This window comes from Papio anubis, unplaced genomic scaffold, assembly GCF_008728515.1.
Source record: "Papio anubis isolate 15944 unplaced genomic scaffold, Panubis1.0 scaffold81, whole genome shotgun sequence".
NCBI lineage: Eukaryota > Metazoa > Chordata > Mammalia > Primates > Cercopithecidae > Papio > Papio anubis.
Window position 1 is genome coordinate 78,769 of NW_022168322.1, and position 20,089 is coordinate 98,857.

The following is a 20,089-nucleotide window of genomic DNA, read 5'->3' on the forward strand; positions in this document are numbered from 1 at the left end:
GTGTATACATAGTTTCACATAATTTTGTTCTTTATCCAACTAGTTAGCCAGGATAGGCAATATTTATCTAATGTCTCAGAGTTTTAGTGTCTACCTGTGAAAAACAGGTGGGCTATTTTTCAATGCTAAGATTCTATGAGCACTCTCCAGTGATCCTTGCAAAATGGTTGATTTTAAAAAGCCCCACAACTTGTTCTGATGATGCAAAGGAGGGATGACAAGCATGGACTGAGAGTAAGGGACCATAAGTAGCCACTGTCATTCAGCTACAAGGGAAATAATGAGGTATGCAACTCAGCCAGGCATCTAGCGAAGTGAAGTCCCAGTAAGCATTATTATATTTGGGGAACTCATATTTAAAGTAATTAATAGCTCTTCAACTCTTAGTGGCCAACTGACTTGAGAACGGTCATAAAAGGCCATTAAACTGACAGCCAAAGCTTCACATCTTTGGATAAGTCTATTACTTTTTAAGGCTCAATGTCCTTCTCCTGAAATAAGGACGCAACACTGACCTGAATCTTTGCCCAGGGTGATTGTGAGGATCAGACACAAAGTATGTGAAAACCACAGTGTACTAAATTATTTTTAAACTCATTTTTAAAATAAGGTTTTCTACTATCAAAACTACAGCCAATTACCCTTTCAAAATCCCAAAACAGTAAGTAATTTTTAAGTATCAGGTCTTTTTAAATCGGTGTTTTATAGATTTAGACATTAAAAATTTAATATTACAGGCTTCTCTAATAGCTTCTCTAGGGTTACACTAATATGACCAAATAAGGAAAACATACATTTGAAAGCTGTTATGCAGTCAAGTGGCAGAATTCTAAATGGCTACGAACCATTTAGGAGGTTAAAATCTCTCCAAAATAAAGGTTGACATACATTGCACTGGGGACCACTTTTACCAATGCAGTTGTAGAGTTTTCCATGGCAGAATCCTCCTGAAAGATGCTCTAACCCTAAAACCTAGAAGGGGACTCTAAGCACAGAAAAGACATGAAGCCAGGGGTATGAACCATTAAGTCTTCAAAAGCTATCTGCATCTATGTAATATACATGTGATGCCCAGAGATGATAGAAGAATTGATAGCATACAATAGACAAGCAGATACTTAGAGATTTAACTTCTCTAGGCTTCTACTTCCTCATCTATAAAATGGGAAAAAGAGTCTGTTCTGTGGGATAGACTGAAAAGGAGAGCACACATAAAGTGTTGCCTTGTACCTGGAGCACAGGAAGTACTCAACAAATCAAAGTTATCAGTACCAGGGAGAAGCAGTGTATTTCAATTATCTTTGTCCCTAAACTAAAAACCTTGCTCCTTAAAATAGTATTTGCACTAAGATCTCCTCCAAAACAATGTATCACAGAAGTAGAGCTTAAGAGGGCATTCTATAAATAAGAGAGGAGTGTGTAGCAGGACACTGGGGAACAATAACACTTACTTATCCAGTTTCTGACATTGAGGAAACTTTGCTCGTTTGTCAGATCAAAAAGTAGAAGAAAACCCATAGCATCTCTGAAGAATGCTGTTGTTAAGCTACGAAACCTAGGAACATAAAAGCAGAATGGTAAGTTAAACCATCGCCCCACTCCTGAAATATAAAGCTACAAGCAATGCCTTCAGCCTCTTACAAAAGTTTACCAATGACAAGCTACATAGTGATATTTCAAAAGTGTAGAGGATAGTTATCACTTTTATCAGTTTAAGTGTTAACAGACCATGTGATCTGAAAACCCAGCCTGCTGGACAGGGATGACAAGAACCAGCTTGTGATCTTAGTCTCAGCCAAGAATTTATTGTACAATTATGAGTTAATTTGGCCAAATGCAATAGTGTATGTTTTCCTTCTGTGAAAGCTTGACTTAACATTACAATGTGTTCCATGATCTTTTAATTTCAGAATATGCAGAGATCTCTTATCTCTGATTGCCCTTTGTTTGACTTGAAGGTAAGAATGTCTTGACTCAGACCCTATTCTGTCTTGGTACTCTGCCTTCCAAGGCTTTATCCTCCTTTCTTCTCGGTCTTCTCTCTCTCTCTCCCCACCCCCAAACCCACCCCACCACCAGTCAGTTTCCTCTGTCTTTGCCTATACGTAAAATCTGTAACTGACAGGCAGGCTCTAGGGAAGAAAATATTGGTATGAATTTGTCATCTAATCAGCAATATTAGGTTTTTCTCAAATACTTTTCATCAATGTTTTTATTTAAAACAGTTCTTGGCCAGGGGCCATGGCTCACGCCTATAATCCCAGCACTTTGGGAGGCCAAGGCGGGCGGATCCCTGAAGTCAGGAGTTCGAGACCAGCCTGACCAATGTGGAGAAACCCCGTCTCTACTAAAAATACAAAATTAGCTGGGTGTGGTGGTGCACACCTGTAATCCCAGCTACTCGGGAGACTGAGGCAGGAGAATCACTTAACCAGGGAGGTAGAGGTTGTGGTGAGCTGAGATCGCACCATTGCACTCCAGCCTGGGCAACAACAGCGAAACTCTGCCTCAAAAAAAAAAAAAAAAAAAAGAGTTCTTATCTTTTAGAGCTACATACCACAAGTATTACAAATGAAATAATATGATGTCTGGAATTTGCTTCCAAATTATATGGCAAGGGGGTGGGAGTGAGAAGAGGTAAGGGGTGTAAATGAAATTCTATTGGCCACAATTTCATAATTGTTGAAGGTGAGTAATGGGAACCTGGGTTTATCATATAATCCTTCCACTTTTGAATATCCTTGAAGTTTTCCATAATAAAAAGTTAAAAAACAAATCCTTCAAGGTGGTTTTGAGAGAAAACAGAAGTTTTAGCTAACTGAAAGAACTTTATATCAAGATTTCATGTGGCTTATTTTGGTCAAGTATTCTCTGGTCATATGAATTAATTCCAACCAGATTTCCCACTAGGTTTCAACAATCAGGTAAGAATAACGCATGTAACTTGGCCACTTTCTTGTGGTTGAGTAAACAGCAAAAGGAAATGGAGCAAAGTATCTATGTCAAAAAATTAAAAGAAGGAAAAGAAAAAAGTCCACGAGTAAGAATCCTAACCTTTCCTTTGACCCTGTATGAAATAAAGCCACCATTCTCATCTCAGACTGACAAATTTCCTGCTAAATTGGCAGCATTCTTTATCCAAGTACAAACCAATGAATTGGCTGGCTTTTTCCTGCTCAGGTCACTGTTTAAAGAATGCAACTATTTCTCCCTTTCCTTCGGTAAGGAGCACATAACTGAAGATCTCATACCTCTCCTGCCCTGCTGTGTCCCACAACTGCAGGTGGATTCTCTGGCCTCTGCCAATGGCTCCATCCGGCCCATTGGCTCTGTACACCTAAAACAGCAAAGTGAAAGAGAAAATAAGAGAGAACTTCTGACACCAGTGAACCCTTCTCACCTTTTTATTCAGTACAAATCCCTAAGGCATCTAAACTTCCAAAGAGAATCCCATATGGAATACAACCACGTTTGTATTTATGTCAAATAATTATATCCAGGTAATGTAATAAGTTATACTGAAATATATGTATATATTTTATAAATATATTGTAAAATATGTATAAAAAATAACTTGTATAAAATATAATATAATTAGCTTATCTTTCCTCAAAGTTCTCTTGGGTCACTAGTTTCAGGAAATATTACATTTCTATGGCTTTTTCCAATCTCATCTTTTTTGTTGGTTTAACCAGGGGGTACACGTGCAGGATTGTGACATAGATAGATTGCATAGTGCTGGGGTTTGAGCATTTATTGAACTCATCACCCAAACAGTGAACGTAGTACCCAGTAAGTAGTTTTTCAGCCCCTGTCTTGCTCCCTTCCCCCTTTTGGAGACCCTAGTGTCTACGGTTTCTGTCTTTATGTCCATGCGTACCTACTGTTTAGCTCCCACCCTGGACCGTTAAAAATTTCTTCCTCCACAATAGCAACAAAAACACTGGTAAAAATTGTCCAAATCAAATTTTTCAGTACTCTAGAAATTAACAAAGACTTGCAACATTCCAAGGAGCATTTATTCAAGAAAAACAGCTGAATATCAGTAAAAACAGTAAGCTTTGAGGTGTTTTTTTACCTTGCCCCAGCTTTTAGAAGACTTAAAAACCACTTGCACAAATGTGGTAGTTGTGAAAACATCAGCCTAGCCACCACTGTGGACAGCGGAGGCACAATAGGTTTGGAGCTCCCTAAAAGTCCCATACTGAGAAAAATTGTCAGGAAGCCCCTTGGAAAGCTCCATGCCCCAGCTTTGTTTTTATTTGATCTCACTCAAAGCTTGCTCTTTGAGAACAGCCCTATCCCCAAGGGCGTTTGTTGAAAACTATTAGCAGTAATTTATTTAACATCACAGCTACCAGAGGTAGCAATACCAGTTAGGGCTAACAAAAGTCTAACAACAACAACAACAACAACAACAACAAAACAAAATTTAAAAACAGAAAATGAGATTTCTATAATGCTCCCAAATATTCCTTGGAAGCTATAAGGCCATGTTCATGGGCAGGGCTCTATAAATGCCCAGGAAAGATCTAAAAAGGTCCTAATCTCTCACTTCTGACTGACTTTGAGGTTCTTCTCAGGCAGAAAATACAAGCTAAGGCAGAGTTGTAAACTGCCTGCAGTCGTATTAAACACATACCCCAACAAACACACAGAGACTCTCAGAAAAAGCTAAGAGACTTATTGGGTCAAGGAATTTAATAAACTTTGTCCACTCATTAGCTGTCCACTAAGTTCACTGAGCAGAGACTTCAGTAGCTGCCTACAAAGAACACAGATTTTGCAGAATTATCCTAGAAACATTATCAAACAAACAAACAGCAACAACAAAAATAAATAAATATGCAGTAAAAACAAGAAACCCAGGTAGGGGAAAGAATCCTAGAATAGACACATTATTTTAAATGTCCAGTTTTCAGCAAAACTTGTAAGACACACAAAGAAACAGGAAAGGATGGCTCACGCACAGGAAAAAAGCAACTAATAGAAATTATTCCTGAGAAGGCCCAGATGTTAAACTTATCAGACAAAGACTTTACATCAGGAATTATAAATATATTCAAAGAACTTAAAAATCAGTAACATAGCTGTCCTCTAAAATTAAAGGATAAATTAAGACAAAACTGAGAAAAGTCATCTCTAGCAGACCTGCCCTACAAGAAATACTAAAGACAACTCTCAAGACTGAGCTGAGAGGACACTAGACAGTAACTTAAATCCATACAAAGAAATAATGAGCGCCAGTAAAAATGTAACTGCATGGTCAATATAAAAAACAGTATAAACGTTTTTTTCTTTATAGCCCTTTTCCTCCACCAGATTAAAATTTAACTGCAGGCTGGGAGTGATGGCTCACGCCTGTCATCCCCCAGCACTTTGGGAGGCTAAGATGGGTAGATCACTGGAGGCCAGGAGTTCAAGACCAGCCTGGCCAACATGGCAAAATCTCAGCACTACTAAAAACATAAAAAATTAGCTGGGCATGGTGGCGAGTGCCTGTAATCCTAGCTACTTGGGAGACTGAGGCAGGAGAATTGCTTGAACCTGGGAGGCAGAGGTTGCAGTGAGCCGAGATCTCACCACTGCACTCCAGCCTGAGCAACGAAGACCCTGTCTCAAAAAAAAAAAAAGATAAGATAAGAAAAGAAAAATTAACTGCATACAGCAATAATTGTAAAGCTGTGTTGGCGATAGGCACACAATGTAGAAAGATGTCATTTGTATAGCAATAATGGTACAAAAAGAGGGGAGAAAACAGAGCCATATAAGAGTAAAGTTTTATACAGCATTAAAATTCAGTTGCTACTAATCAAAATTAGATTGTGAAAATTAAAATAATTGTAATCCCCAAAGGAACTATTAAAAAATAACTCAAAATATATAATTTTAAAAAGGAATTAAAATGATACACTAGAAAATAGAAAAAGAAACAACACAATATCTATCAACAGACAAATGGATAAACAAACTGGTGTACCAATACAAAAGAATATTATGTAGCCATCATAAGTAATGAAGTCCTGATACATGCTACAACATGGAAGATCCTTGAAAACATCAGGCTAAGTGTAAGACGCCAGACACAAAAGGCCATATATTATTCCATTTATATGATGTGTGCAGAAGCCAGATAGAAAATTCATGGTGGCTAAGGGGAGGTAGAAAGAGGAATGTCTGCTAATAGGTATGAGGTATGAAACTATCCTAAAATTCAATGGCTGTGATAGCCACACAACTCCAAATATACTAAAAACCACTCAATTTTTATACTTTAGATGGATGGATTTCCTTTTTTTGTGAATTATATCTCAACAAATCTATTTTTTAAGTTATAAAATAAGTAACCAACAAAAATAATCACATACATATATACAGATTCTATCAACTATACGTCAATATTAAAAATTTCATTAGGGCCCTATTGTTATTCAGTGGGTCTTAATCTCTATAAGACTCTCTGGTAGTAGAATAAAAGACCTAGAATGGGCAAAAGAGAACGTTCTTCTGTCCTAAAAGCCAGGAACCTTTCCCCCTGACAGAATATGATCCATTAAAGGACCTTTGTCATTAATTTCCTGACCACTTGTTTACCTGCTTCATGCTAACAATGGATTTTTCAGCAACAAATGTAATCTAAGGAGAAGGCCGTCTTTCCTCATCTGCAACTGTGACACAATGACCTTCTGCCTTCCCCTCCAACACTAGAATAACTTTCAGTCTTAAAGTCCTTAAAAAAATAAGTAAATAAAAGCTTCTCTCTTTAACATTTTGCAGAACATCACATTCACTACTGGCATTCCCCATTCCTACTCCAACCTCACCCTCCCGGCAGCAGTGATGAGTTCTGCCAGTTAGTATTCCATGCGGAATTGCTGAGACTTTATTAGGAGAAATCCCATTAAAAATAATAAGATACCAAAGGTGGAAGATACAGCTCATAAAACAAGAGTATGAGGGGCAAAGTGGCTGGCAGGCTTCAAGACAAATAACTGTTGGAGTCCAGAAGGGAAGATACAAGCCAAAAGAGCACCAAGGTGACATTTTAAAGAACTGTCTTCCACTTTGTCTGCCTGGTTTTATATGAAGTGTTGTCAGCACAACCTTTTCAATCATGTTGCCTGGATTGAATACAACTCACTTTCCTACGTACCTTTTAATTTCAGATCCCGACCTTTGTCCTCCTAATTCCTACAAAGTAAACTAAACAGACCAGCAAATGTTGACTCAAAGATTACATTTTTACACAGAAGGATACAGAACTTACCACTCTCTTTTCCCTGAAATCAATGCCCACTGTTGTGATAAATTTGGAGTTAAATTTACCATCTGTATATTGGTAAAGTACACTGGTCTTCCCTACGCCAGAGTCTCCCAAAGCTAAAAACTTGATGAGGTAATCATAATCTCCATCAGACATAATGAAGAACTCAGTGGTTCACCTGTAAAATACACACAAATTTTTTTAATTAAAATCCATTGGAAAACATTAATTATCCATTAAAAAAATGACGACAATATTCAGCTTAACACCTAATGTTAACCTGTATGTCTACAGGTTGTATGAAAAGAGGGTTACATACATATTGGTCACCATCCTTGAAGACCCAATAACTAGCTAGATGAGAAGCTATTGAAATAGTAATTAACAGTGTAGTTTTAATTTAACATATATGTAATCCCAGCACTTTGGGAGGCCAAGGCAGGCGGATCACTGAAAGTCGGGAGTTCGACACCAGCCTGACCAACATGGAGAAACCCCATCTCTACAAAATACAAAAATTAGCCGGGCGTGGTGGTGCATCCCTATAATCCCAGCTACTCGGGAGGCTGAAGCAGGAGAATCGCTTGAACCCGGGAGGTAGAGGTTGTGGTGAGCCGAGATTGCGCCATTGCACTCCAGCCTGGGCAACAAGAGCGAAACTCCGTCTCAAAATAAAAAAATAAATAAAAATAAAAATAAAAACATACATATTATAGTACCAAAAAAGGACAAAAATTCCAAGTGAGAATGATAATCAACAAGAAAGTAACAGTCACTAAGTCTTATCTGCAGACTATATAGAATAAAAACTAATACAAGAAAAATAGAGGAAGGAGAATGTTATAAGGAATAACAGTAATTGTTAGAGTACAAGTGGTTCCAATTTCCCCTCCTTTTTCAAAGTCTCCTAGTGCTACAATTTGCAATTGCAAAAATAAGGAACCAGTCCAAATGCTCACCAATCAATGAGTAGATAAAGAAATTGTGAGAGAGAGATATATACACACACACACACACACACACACACAGATATATATGCACACACACACACACATATACACACACACATACATATACATATACACACACATACATATACATATACATATACACACACACACCATGGAACACTACTCAGCCACAAAAAGGAATGAAATGATGGCATTCACAGAAATCTGGATGGAATTGAAGACCATTATTCTAAGTGAAGTAACTCAGGAATGGAAAACCAAACATCATATGTTCTCACTCATAAATAGGAGTGAAGCTATGAGGATGTAAAGGCATAAGAATAATACAATGGACTTTGGGGACTCGGGGGAAAGAGTGGGAGGGGGGTGAGGGATAAAAGACTACAGATTGAATACAGTGTACACTGCTTGGGTGATGGGTCCTTCAAAATCTCAGAAATCACCACTAAAGAACTTATTCCTGTAACCAAACACCACCTGTTCCCCCAAAAACCTATGGAAATTAAAAAAAAAAAAAAGAAACAAAGTCTCCTAGTGCTAGAACCTTGCCTTTTCTCTCTTTTTACATGGACATCTAGGCAATTTCATTTATTCTATTCATTTTCACATGTTATTACAGTTCCTTCAAAGACACTGTTATTTCACAAGTAAATTTACTCCCTGCTTCCTTACATATTACTATTAATATATACTACATGTTATGTCAGACTTCTTTGGAATATCACTGCTCACTTGGGAACTGAGTTCCACATTTAAACAGTCACTGCTCACAGACCATAGTCCCACAACCAAGGGCTCGCTTACCTATATTTACCTGGGTATTCTATCAAGAACTGCTAAAAATTCAGCTCTTCAATACTGACTAAAACAAAAGTCCACCTTAAGGAAGAAAAATTCATTTATATCAGCAATACCTAACCATGGCTATTTTTGGTTCTTTGCAATCAGCACTTTTCATGATTTGTTTTTACCCTCTAAATAGATTCAAAACCAAAATATCAGTCCAACTAGAAATGGGATCTCTCTCCAGGGAAGGTTGACTTTTTTATTAAAATATTATTGATACATAATATTTGTACATTTTTATGGGGTACATGTAATATTTTGTTACATGCATAGAATGTAATGATCACATCAGCACAATGTTACATGCACAGAATGTAATGATCAAGGTATTTAGGGTATTTATTACCTCGAGTATTTATCATTTCTATGCATTGAGAACATTTCAAGTACTCTCTTCTAGCTATTTTGAAATACACAATACATTTTTGTTAACTATAGTCACCCTAGTCTACTGTTGAACATTAGAACTTATTATTTCCATCTAACCGTATGCTTGTACACATTAACCAACCTCTCTCCATTCTCCCCAATGCCAACAAACTCTCCTGAAAATCATAAAAATAACTATCTCATTAACACTGACAACTCTACATGACTATTCAAAAACATACATATTTATCTATCTATATACATGCCTGATGTCCTGCATTAGATGCTACTGAGTCCTGGCATTATCTCCTTTTTACCCAGCCCCATATCCAGAAACTTGGCTGCCATACTCAGTGCTTCCTATAGGACTATTTCTATGTATCCATAAAATTAATAAAAACTCAGACAAGAATACTGACTGGTTTTCAATGTTGCCTCCCTTACCCTATCTTCAACTTGGTGACTCACCTTATGCTGAAAACTCCTGAATGCTGAGCCCCAAGAGCCACTGCAGGGTGTTTCCTCAGAGTCCTTCAGTGCAGATCTGCAACCTCATGTTTCAGGTATGGTCAGCCCATGGATAAGGGCAGAGCCTCTACAAACATTCAAAATTCTATTTGCACACCATAAAGAGTGACACTTCACAGATGATGCCTTACCTATCTTTATAGTTGGGTATTTGCAAGTGTAGGTCACCAGTATTAATGACATATAACAGAATTCCTCTCCAAAAACCGACAACTTGGACGTCAACATTATGGCATGTCACATCACAGCATCACACCTGGCTCTAAGTTAATGGAAATAAGAGCTAAGAATTGAAAAGCAAGTCCAGATAATGTTGACTCATTTGGGGGCTTCCCCTCAAACTGAATGGAGCAGCAGAAAACAATACCGATCCTGCAGTGAGAATGATGCAAGAAGACACTGTGGCTACCTTATTTCCTCTTTATTTTTAATTTGAAAAAAAAAGTTGGTATAACTATGTTTTTTATATCACTTAAGGTACATGAAAAAATGCTGTCACTAATGGCATCATATTCTAGAATTCTCTAAACCCACTTAAGTGGAATTCAAAGACTTAAAACTATCTTTAATGTGTTTCATTTCCATGGATAATCACACATGTAAGTCTACAAGTGATCTTCATGAGTTTTGTTTTCTATTCGCAATAGCAATAGTGACCAAGTAATCATAAAGGGACTATTAACAAACCAAATACCGCAAACTGAAAGTATAGATACCACCATCAATATTAATCATAGTTCGCACTTTTCAGATTGTATCTTTAAGACAATTATCTGCTTTCTTGATCTGAAAATAAATGTTCAGACCTTCCACTCTCTGGGTTCAGTTTTCTAAAGGATAAAACAGAACCCAGAGAAGCAGACTGATTTGCACAATCTGGAATCTAGATCTCCTAGTTCCAAGTCCAATGTCTGTTCTACCCCAAGCTTCATGTCCATTACTCATTTTTGTTACAAATGCAATATTGGGCTTTAAAGTGACCACTAGTATGGTATTTTACAAGGTAACCTAATAGGAAACTCATAAAATCAAGCAGAGCTGGGTTTGAAATTCCAAATCTCCCAGATACCAATTACTTGGATGTCTCTGAGCCTTAGATTTCCAGGTTTCTGTTCTATAAAAAAGAATACATACTACACCTCACACCATTGTTCTGAGGATTCAATGAGATACTGTTTATGGAATGCCCAGCACAATGGTTGGCATATACTGGGTACTTAACTGTTAGCTCACTTATTGTCTCCATTGTGGACATTCAGACTGAGTCTGAAGACCTAGAACAATTTTCAAATTGACTCTGGCCAGCTTAAAACATGTTTTTCTAGCACAAAGTATTGCTCACTGGTTCAAAGTGGTCGGCTGAGTTAACAAAGATCACTTTCAAACTAATTCTGATCTTTTTTAGCTGGTTCTAACCATTTGCAATTCATTTAATAAAGATATGTTTATTTCAAAAGAGTTCTGATCAACTTGAAAACAGGTTCAAATCCATATAAAATACACCCATCCATTTCAGCAAGTTCATAGTTGTTCAAAAGAATCTTGTTCCTATTATTTTAGGGTGAGTTAAAAGAGGTTCTCCTACAAAACTACTTTCTGACTCTGGTTAAAACCTGATATATCTAACCAAAATTATTGGAGTCTCATTGTAATTAGCTTTAATTGCTTCAGACTGGTTTTAGCTAGCTCAAATAGGCTCTGACTTGGACATGCAGGTTCTGACAGGCTCCTATAAGTTTTAGTTGGTTCTGAGTATATTTTACTGGATCAAACTCTGCTGACAAATTAAATCTACTTTCAACTGAGTCACACTTGCTCAAACTCTATTAAACTGCTGGAAACTAGTTTGATAACTACAGTTATCTATAAAATTGTTCTTACTTGTTTAGACTGATATAGACTGGTTCAAAACAGTCTGAAATGTTTCAAATTAATTTCAGATGTCCCAACAGTTCAAAACTAGAAATGTAAAATGACAATCGGAAGCACCAAAAACAACAGTGTGGTGCTTAAAACTTGTGCCAAACCAACAAACTTCAAATTCTATTTTTAAATTACCTCATTTGTAGGTATTCTGTATCCAAAAATGTATCTCCACCATTACATACTGTATCGCCACACTCGAACAGCATGTATGTGTTCGAGGACAGTAAAGGATTGGGAGAAAGGAGCACTGGCATAGGAGATGACGACATAACAGGGAAAGATGTGATGAGTGACACAGGCTTCCTGGGTTGAGAATTCATCTCCCATCTTACCTCAAAGACCCGGCAGAAAAACATTCACCCATGACCCAGCAATGAAGACTTCAACTGGGGAAAACCTTCAGCAAATTTGGATGCTGTCTAGAGTTTGTCCAAAATTGATCACACTGACCAGGCTGGTCTGGGTTAACAGAGACCAGAATTCCAAAGAATAAGGAAATTTCAGAGAAATAAAGGGAGTTGGGGGCAGGCAGGTTTTCAAAATAACAGATCTTTCAAGGTTTGGGCATGGTGTTCAGGGTGGCAGCCTTCTTATCTGAGCTTGCAGTCCAATTAGTGAAAGCCTGGAGTTAATGGAATTACCCCATCTTTCAGCAGAAAATCATTCTAGTCCATAGCAGACTATACTCCCAACTCCATCTTGCAATCCCATACCTGGTTTTCTCATCACTACTTATCACTACTAGGTGAAGACAACTTCATGTTAAGTCTCAATTGATGGTAGATTTTCATATAAATAATTTTTTTTAATTTATTACTCAAGTCCTGAGTGGTATTCCTAGGGCCTGTTTTCCAGGAAGAAAATACTCCACTCCTCAAATACAGAAATCTAATAATGTAAATGATTTTTGTGTCGGCATTTCAGAGGACAAAGGGAAACAGTGAGAACACATAGTACCAGAATTTGACATTGGTGGCACCCAAACAACATTGTACACTCACCATTTCCTGCTTGTACTCCAGCCTACTGAGGTTTGGGAAGCCATTTCAGAAGGACTTCCCTGTGACACTCTCTTGTTGAAAATGTATCTGAAGCCTAGGTCAGATGCCCACATGTCAAGCACTTTACACACATTAGTACAACAATCCTCATCACTGCCCTAGAGGCAGGTTGTACATAGCATATACACTGTCTCCCTCAGAAAGATCTGGGGCTGTTCTATCATGAGTGCCGCAACGAGGGCATAAGTAACTGGGTCTTGGCCAGTCTACCCACATATTAGCATAGGCTCAATTCCAGTGTATTGTTGACAGGAGAAAAACATGGAGGTTAAAGGCAGAAACTCTACAACCAAGCCACCTGTATTTGAGTCCAGTCACGTAACTTTCGAAAATTTATTTAATCTCTTTTGTCTTGGGCTCCTCGTCTGTAAAACAGGAATGAGATTCTATTTTATCAATTCTAACATGCTTTCTTATTTTAACTTCTTTAAAACTGGGGTGCATCTTACATTTCAGTCTTACAACCCAAGACATCTTGCAATTGCTATTATAAATCAGGTGTCACTAGAGATACAGTTGTGTGAAAGTCTTTTGTTAGCATCTTCTAGCAAGGTCAAGAATGCATCATCAATATATTTTAGACTTAATGAAGCACAATAATAAAGCTATTTCTGAGGGCTATTGTGAGGATTGAGCTAGGGTATACACATAAAGTTTGGAACAGTGGACAGCACATATAGTAAGTCCTATGTAAGTATTAGCTGCTATGAGCAGCAGCAGCATCCAGCAATCTGGCTTCCAAGGGTCAATATGCAGGCAATGATCTTTTCTTTCCTAGAAGTATAAGAAAGTACACTGAGCCCCTAAACTGAAAATTAATTTTTAAAAATAAGGATGTGCTAAGAGTATTTGAAGCCAAGGTTACATATTTAAACTCTGTACCTTCTTCAAAAAAGTGCTGTCTACCTCAAGGAAATGTCTTCTAAAAAGCCAAGAACGACCTTAATTTGGGATACGCAAAAGACTTTCTTATTCAGCTCACTTCTCTCTCTCCTCCTTATACAAATATTTTTTCAAAGTGCTCTCCACCCTCACTATCATCAGATTAACAATAGAAAGCAAGGAACACCCACTTCCTCAACATGTACTATGTGGTGTTAATTGCCCAGTGAGAGAAAGTCTATCATCTTCCTTATTTTTAAAATAAAACATATTTTCACCTGTAATACCAGTGACTGAGGAGGCTGAGGCAAAAGGATAGCTTGAGGTCAGGAGTTCAAGACTAGCCCAGGCGACTAGTAAGACCTATCTCTTAAAATATATATATATAATTAGGCAGGTGTGGTAGCATTAGCCTGTAGTTCTAGCTACTTGCTTGGGAGGCTGAGGCAGGAGGATTGCTTAAGCTCAGGAGTTCAAGGCTGCAGTAAGATATGATCACATCACTACACAGCAGCCTGGGCAACAGATTAACATCCCATCTTTAAATAAAATTTTTTAATAAATAAAAATAACTGCACATGTACCCCCGAACTTAAAATAAAAGTTGAAGGAAAAAAGCACTTAAAAAAATTTTAAGTGTTTTCAAAAATACTTTTTAAGCGTTTTTTAGGAAACAAGATAGAAGAGAGTAGATTTAGTTAAGAGCAAAGGGAAAATATCTAGTTCTATTTCTCCCTCTCTTTCTGTCTCTCCTACACACACACACAGACATATCACAGCCTGGATTTTCCATGACGTGTCATATTAAAGTCAATCATAGACTCCAACCTTAGGATCCCCTACTATTAGGAAGAATCATTCTAAAACTACTCCAGACAGGTCAGCCATCTTTTGAAAGCCAAATTTTCCCTCTATTACTCATATTTAGTGCAGAACAAAAGAAAGGGGAGGAATAATATTAACTGAACAACTACATGTAATAAATATACTTGATTTTATTTTATCTGCTCATTATCCTTAAAAGGAACTTCATGTCTGGACAAGACTCATACTATATAGAGAGTGATGTTTTCTCAGTGTGATGGCAAATAGGCTTGAGTTCAGATTCTGACTTTTCTACTTTGTAGGACCTGATCCAAGTTTTTTAAACTAAGCCTTATTCTTTCAACTGTAAAATGGAGATAATAACAGTACTAATCTTACTGAGTTGTTTTAAGGACTAAGTGAGATAACCCACAGAAAGCTTTTGGCACATTGTTTGCCCTGTGCTAAGTGTTCAATAATTGAAACTTATTAACAATACTACTAATAGTTTCACCAAGTTCTTTATTAGCAAGGCATGCAATTTTATAGCCTACTCTTAATGTAACCAGTACCTGAACCTTCAGAAAAATCATAGAAAGAAATTCAATGTAAATACAATGACTTTGGGGTGCCCTACCCATCACAAAATCTACTTTGGCATTCCAATCTAAGAATGAGTTGTATCTGGGTGGTTTTTGGTAATTTCAGACCTAGAAGTACCCATCAGTTGAATGCTCTAATTTCCAGAAGAGGAAACTGAAACCCAGAGAAGGCAAATGAATAGTCTGAAATAAACCAGTTAGATATGGGGCTAGTCTAGATCTCAAGTCTCCTAAATTTCAGTCATGTATGCGTATTTTTTCGTCTGTCTGTATTCCTTCCTTCAGAGCGAGAAACCTCAGTTATAGCTTCTTGAATTCAAGAAGCAAAAGTTTTCTTCAGTGCCAGCAGTTATAGCAGTGATAAACTGCTTTACGATTAAGGCTTGGGCTGTTACAGAGGTTGGGTTGAGGGATCTGTACTTCTGTCCCCAGAGTCCCTCTGTCAAGAAGCCCTTCCTCCTGATGAGCTCTGCCAAGGAGAGAAGTCATAAATTGGGAGCTTGTCTGCTTCTTGTTGGTCATTGCAAATCCAAGAAAAAAACAAAACAACAACAACAAAAAACTCTTCTTGATACTTGTACCATATCCCATAAATCATCTTTCTTTCCCATGGTTTCAAAATGAAAAGCAAGCAGAGTAATCATGAAATTTTCCATTTCCCTGTAGAATTGCTCAGTCCCTTAGTATTTTCCTCTCAAATAAGATTATTTTAGGCTGGGTGCAGCAGCTCATACCTGTAATCCCAGCACTTTGGGAGGCCAAGTGGGGTGGATTACCTAAAGTAAGGAGTTCCAGACCAGCCTGGCCAACATGGTGAAACCCCATCTCTACTAAAAATACAAAAAATTAGCTGGGCGTGGTGGCGGGCACCTGTAATTCCAGCTTCTTTGGAGGCTGAGGCAGGAGAATCACATCGAGATCGCGCCATTGCTCTACAGCCTGGGCAACACAGCGAGACTTTATTTTCTCTGACATCATGTCTCTGTAAGGATACTTCTGACCCTCTATCTTTTTCCTTCATTCAATAAATATTGATTGAATGCTTAGTATATGCTGGGTGCCAGCGTACAATGGGGATCCAACTCAGTTATACTCAATGTGGAAAATGTATCTCTTACTCCTTGCCTACCTTAGACCTTATGGTTTTAGCCATGCCCCAGTCTAACTTCTCCCAATGACTATACCTGCCTTTGGGTTTTCAAATAAGCCAATCTTTCTGAACATTTTAAGCTTCTCTCATAAATATAACACAACATGACATCAAAATTCATATCCCAAGTCAGATGTTTCACAAAGATGCAAAAGGAATAAACATGCAAAAGGAATAAAAATGTGAAGCTCAGACGGGTATGGTGGCTCACACCTGTAATCCCAGCACTTTGGGAGGCTGAGATGGGCGGATCACTTGAGGTCAGGAGTTTGAGACCAGCCTGGTCAACATGGTGAAACCCCGTCTCTACTAAAAATACAAAAATACAAATGGCTGGGCATGGTGATGGGTGCCTGTAATCCCAGCTACTCAGGGAGGTTGAGGCAGGATAATCACCTGAACCTGGGAGGTGGAGGTTGCAGTGAGCAGAGATGGCACCACTGCGTTCCAGCCTGGGAGACAGAGGGAGTCTCCATCTCAAAAACCAAGCCAACAAACAAACAAAACAAAACAAACAAACAAAAACACGTGAAGCTCAGTAGAGAATAAAGAGACAGCCTCAACCTCCTGGGCTCATGTGATCCTCCTGTCACAGCCTCCCACGCAGCTGAGATCACAGCAGTGCACAAAACCATACACCATGCCCAGCTTTTTTTTTTTTTTGTAGGTGGGAAGATGAGGTCTCCCTGTGTTGCCCAGGCTAGTCTCAAACTCCTAAGCTCAAGAGGAGAAATATTTAGAAAGAGAAACATAAGGTATATTATAAAGAATGCTTTATCTGAAAATATTTTGTATTTTTTAGAATGGTTAATAAAATATTCGAGTGTTCCCAGGTAGCTTATGGACTTCAGTTCTTGCAGCGTAAAATTATTTTTGCAGAGAAACAGGAGCAGGTGAATACAACTATCACTTTTCGGGTAGCACAGAACATCAGCATTTATGTGAATTACAACACCACATGTTCTTTCATATAATTTAACAGCCCCTTGTCCAGGGATTCGTTTGGAGAAAATGTTCATATACAAATGACTGGCATAGAATTATAAAGCTTATCAGTGCTTTTATGTTTAACGTTAAAAGCAGTAGGCTTTTCTTGGTTTTTTGTTTGTTTGTTTTGTTTTTAACGATGCCACTGTGGACCCATACGTGGCATTCTGGAAGGGAACACATAACAGAGACACCAAAAGCAAGGAAGAGAAGTCACGTGGCATGAGGCAGGATAGAAGAGGCATTTTATAATGTACCAAGATATTTGAGTAGGGACAACTTGTATTTACCAAATGAGCCCTGGCCACAACTCTCACAGCCCATTACAATTCCTACACCCTGAGGTGAAACACAGCTACTTTCACTTCAAAAGCAAGATGCATAGTGCCCAATAGCAGGAACCCCATTTCCATAAGTGGAGACAGCCTATGTCTTCTGTGCAGTTTACTCATCTCAACTTCTGGTCTAGATGTGTGTAGATATGGTCCTGCCCTCCCTAATATGTCAAGAGTGGAAAAAATGACGTTATAAACAAAGAGCTTGTCTTGTTTGTGCAAAATCTCAGGCGTAGAGAAGTGGAAATCTAACACCTTTGAAAAGTAGAAGGAAACAGGAATATGATTTTTCCTTGTTTCTTATTAAAAGATGAGTTTGATTTTATCTAAATTCAGAATATTAGATAACTGCATTTTATATTCACCTATAACCTAAGATTCATAAGTGCATTCCTATCAGTACAGTGTTTTATAATAATAACATAAGTCCATCCTTAACAGTGATGTTGAGGCAGCAGAGAAGTTCACAGCTAGAAACTGTTGAGATTTTAAGGTGTACAGCATTTGGCTTAATATTTACAAATGCACCTGCTACATAGGAATATTCCATTTCCCTCATTTAAACAAAGTGAAAACTTTTAGACCAAATGCTAGAAAACTGCTAGACCAGCTTCTAGCAGATGGTGATATTCCAGTATAGCAAGTTCTTCAGACAAAAAATAAAATTATCTGCAAATAGTGTTGAATTAAATATCCATTTCTAGGTCGGGCATGGTGGCTCATGCCTGTAACCCCAGCACTTTGGGAGGCCAAGGCAGGCGGATCACTTGAGGTCAGGAGTTCAAAACCAACATGGCAAAACCCTGACTTTACTAACAATACAAAAAAATTAGCCTGTAGTCCCAGCTACTCAGGAGACTGAGGCAGAGAATTACTTGAACCCGGGAGTTACATGTAATGTACATATACACATGTATATACACATATATATAACATACCTCATTTTTAAAAGCATCTTCCACATGTTCATAATTTTTCTTAAAGAGAAAGACCACGATGAAGAAAAAGTAAACAGTCATAGCCCAGAAACCCATGAACTATTTCTGAAATGTTACCATCACCTCAGTGGGTGACCAACATAACCCAGTAGGCAAATAACACAAACAACTATATGTTAGGAAACAAGAGGGCATTGAAATGATTCCTGAAAGCAGAAAAGGTTGTGGAAGACCAATGTCAATGACTCAAATGAGATATCGGCTTTTTTTTTAAATTTATGGAAACCATTGACTCATTTACCCAAAAGACATTATTTGTTGCCCAAGGCTCTTCCAGGATCAGAATATGAATGTTTATAGAGATTTATGGAAAGTAAATGCATCAAAACACTGGGTCTTATAGGACTTACAGTTTGTGACAAGTACCTCTTGCTTTATAGATATAGGGTAATAGAAAAGAAAAGCAAACATAGAATATATGCCATTGGTAAAACATAGGCAATACAGTGGAAACAGGTGTGGCTGTTTGGTTTGCTTAGTAATATCTCAAATAATGTGACAGCAGTCTCAGAATGGACACAACCACACAACACTGCAATAGTCTGCTCAACCCATAGCTAAACATGCCTCTTACCACCACCAAGAAGCAAGCAGCCTCCAAGAATTTGGAAGGAGTGCAAAATCTATGAAGTATGCTCCCACTGAGTGGTTGCTTTTTGTGAGCACATAGAAGACAATGAAACACAGACTTCGGAGTCAAGTTCTCCTAAATTCAAATAACAGTACACCACCTCCTACCTGTATAAAGTGAGCAGCAAAATGCCTAATGAAGATCAATGAACCATAGCTATTCTTATGATTATGACAGATTAAGGCTGAAATCAGGCTTGAGCACTGAGCCTGGTGGTTTTTCCACTCTACCTTCAGGATGACACTGAGACTTCATAAAGCTATCAAAGGATGGAGTGGAAATATTTCCTGAAAATGAAAAAGAAGGAACAACTTAAGCTACCTGGAAGGTGAAACATCTGCAAGCCCAACTGGTAAGTACAGGGAATTGTGGTATTAACAAGCTCTGAAGAGGTAAAATGCAGAGCTTTGGTTATCTCAGAGTGCCACCAAACTCGTGGGCTCAAGGCTCAAAGGCAGAAAAAAATAGAAATGACAGCACAGCCAGGACTGAGAGAATTACAAATCAGATAGCATTCAAAAAAAAAAAAAAATCAGCACTCAAAGGACTTCACATTGCAAAGAGAATTTCCAAGTTGCAAAACGCAGACCTAAAAACAGTGTCAAGGAATCTGCCAAGACTCATCTTCCTGCAACATGAAACGTGCATGGAAAACCTTCGACCAACACAGACTGACTCCCTCTTGCATCTCACCTTCCTCAAGTTTTTTGTTTGCTGCAACACAGGAAAGATGTT

General features: G+C 38.0%; 1 protein-coding gene across 6 annotated transcripts in view; it reads right to left on the bottom strand.

Annotated features, from left to right (window-relative positions):
* The window catches only part of LOC116268510 (ras-related protein Rab-27A), an 85,768-nt gene that overhangs the window by 21,046 nt on the left and 44,633 nt on the right, over positions 1-20,089 (bottom strand). For 5 of the 6 annotated variants that reach the window (XM_031662606.1, XM_031662610.1, XM_031662609.1 and 2 more), the window contains 3 exons: positions 7,268-7,442; positions 3,252-3,337; positions 1,452-1,555 (listed from right to left, as the gene is read on the bottom strand). In XM_031662606.1, the coding sequence (XP_031518466.1) occupies positions 1,452-1,555; positions 3,252-3,337; positions 7,268-7,420 (343 nt within the window). In that variant the 5' untranslated portion in view covers positions 7,421-7,442. Of the gene's footprint in view, positions 1-1,451; positions 1,556-3,251; positions 3,338-7,267; positions 7,443-9,918; positions 11,014-20,089 lie in introns of those variants that run through there. The other variant, XM_031662611.1, reaches the window with a different exon arrangement.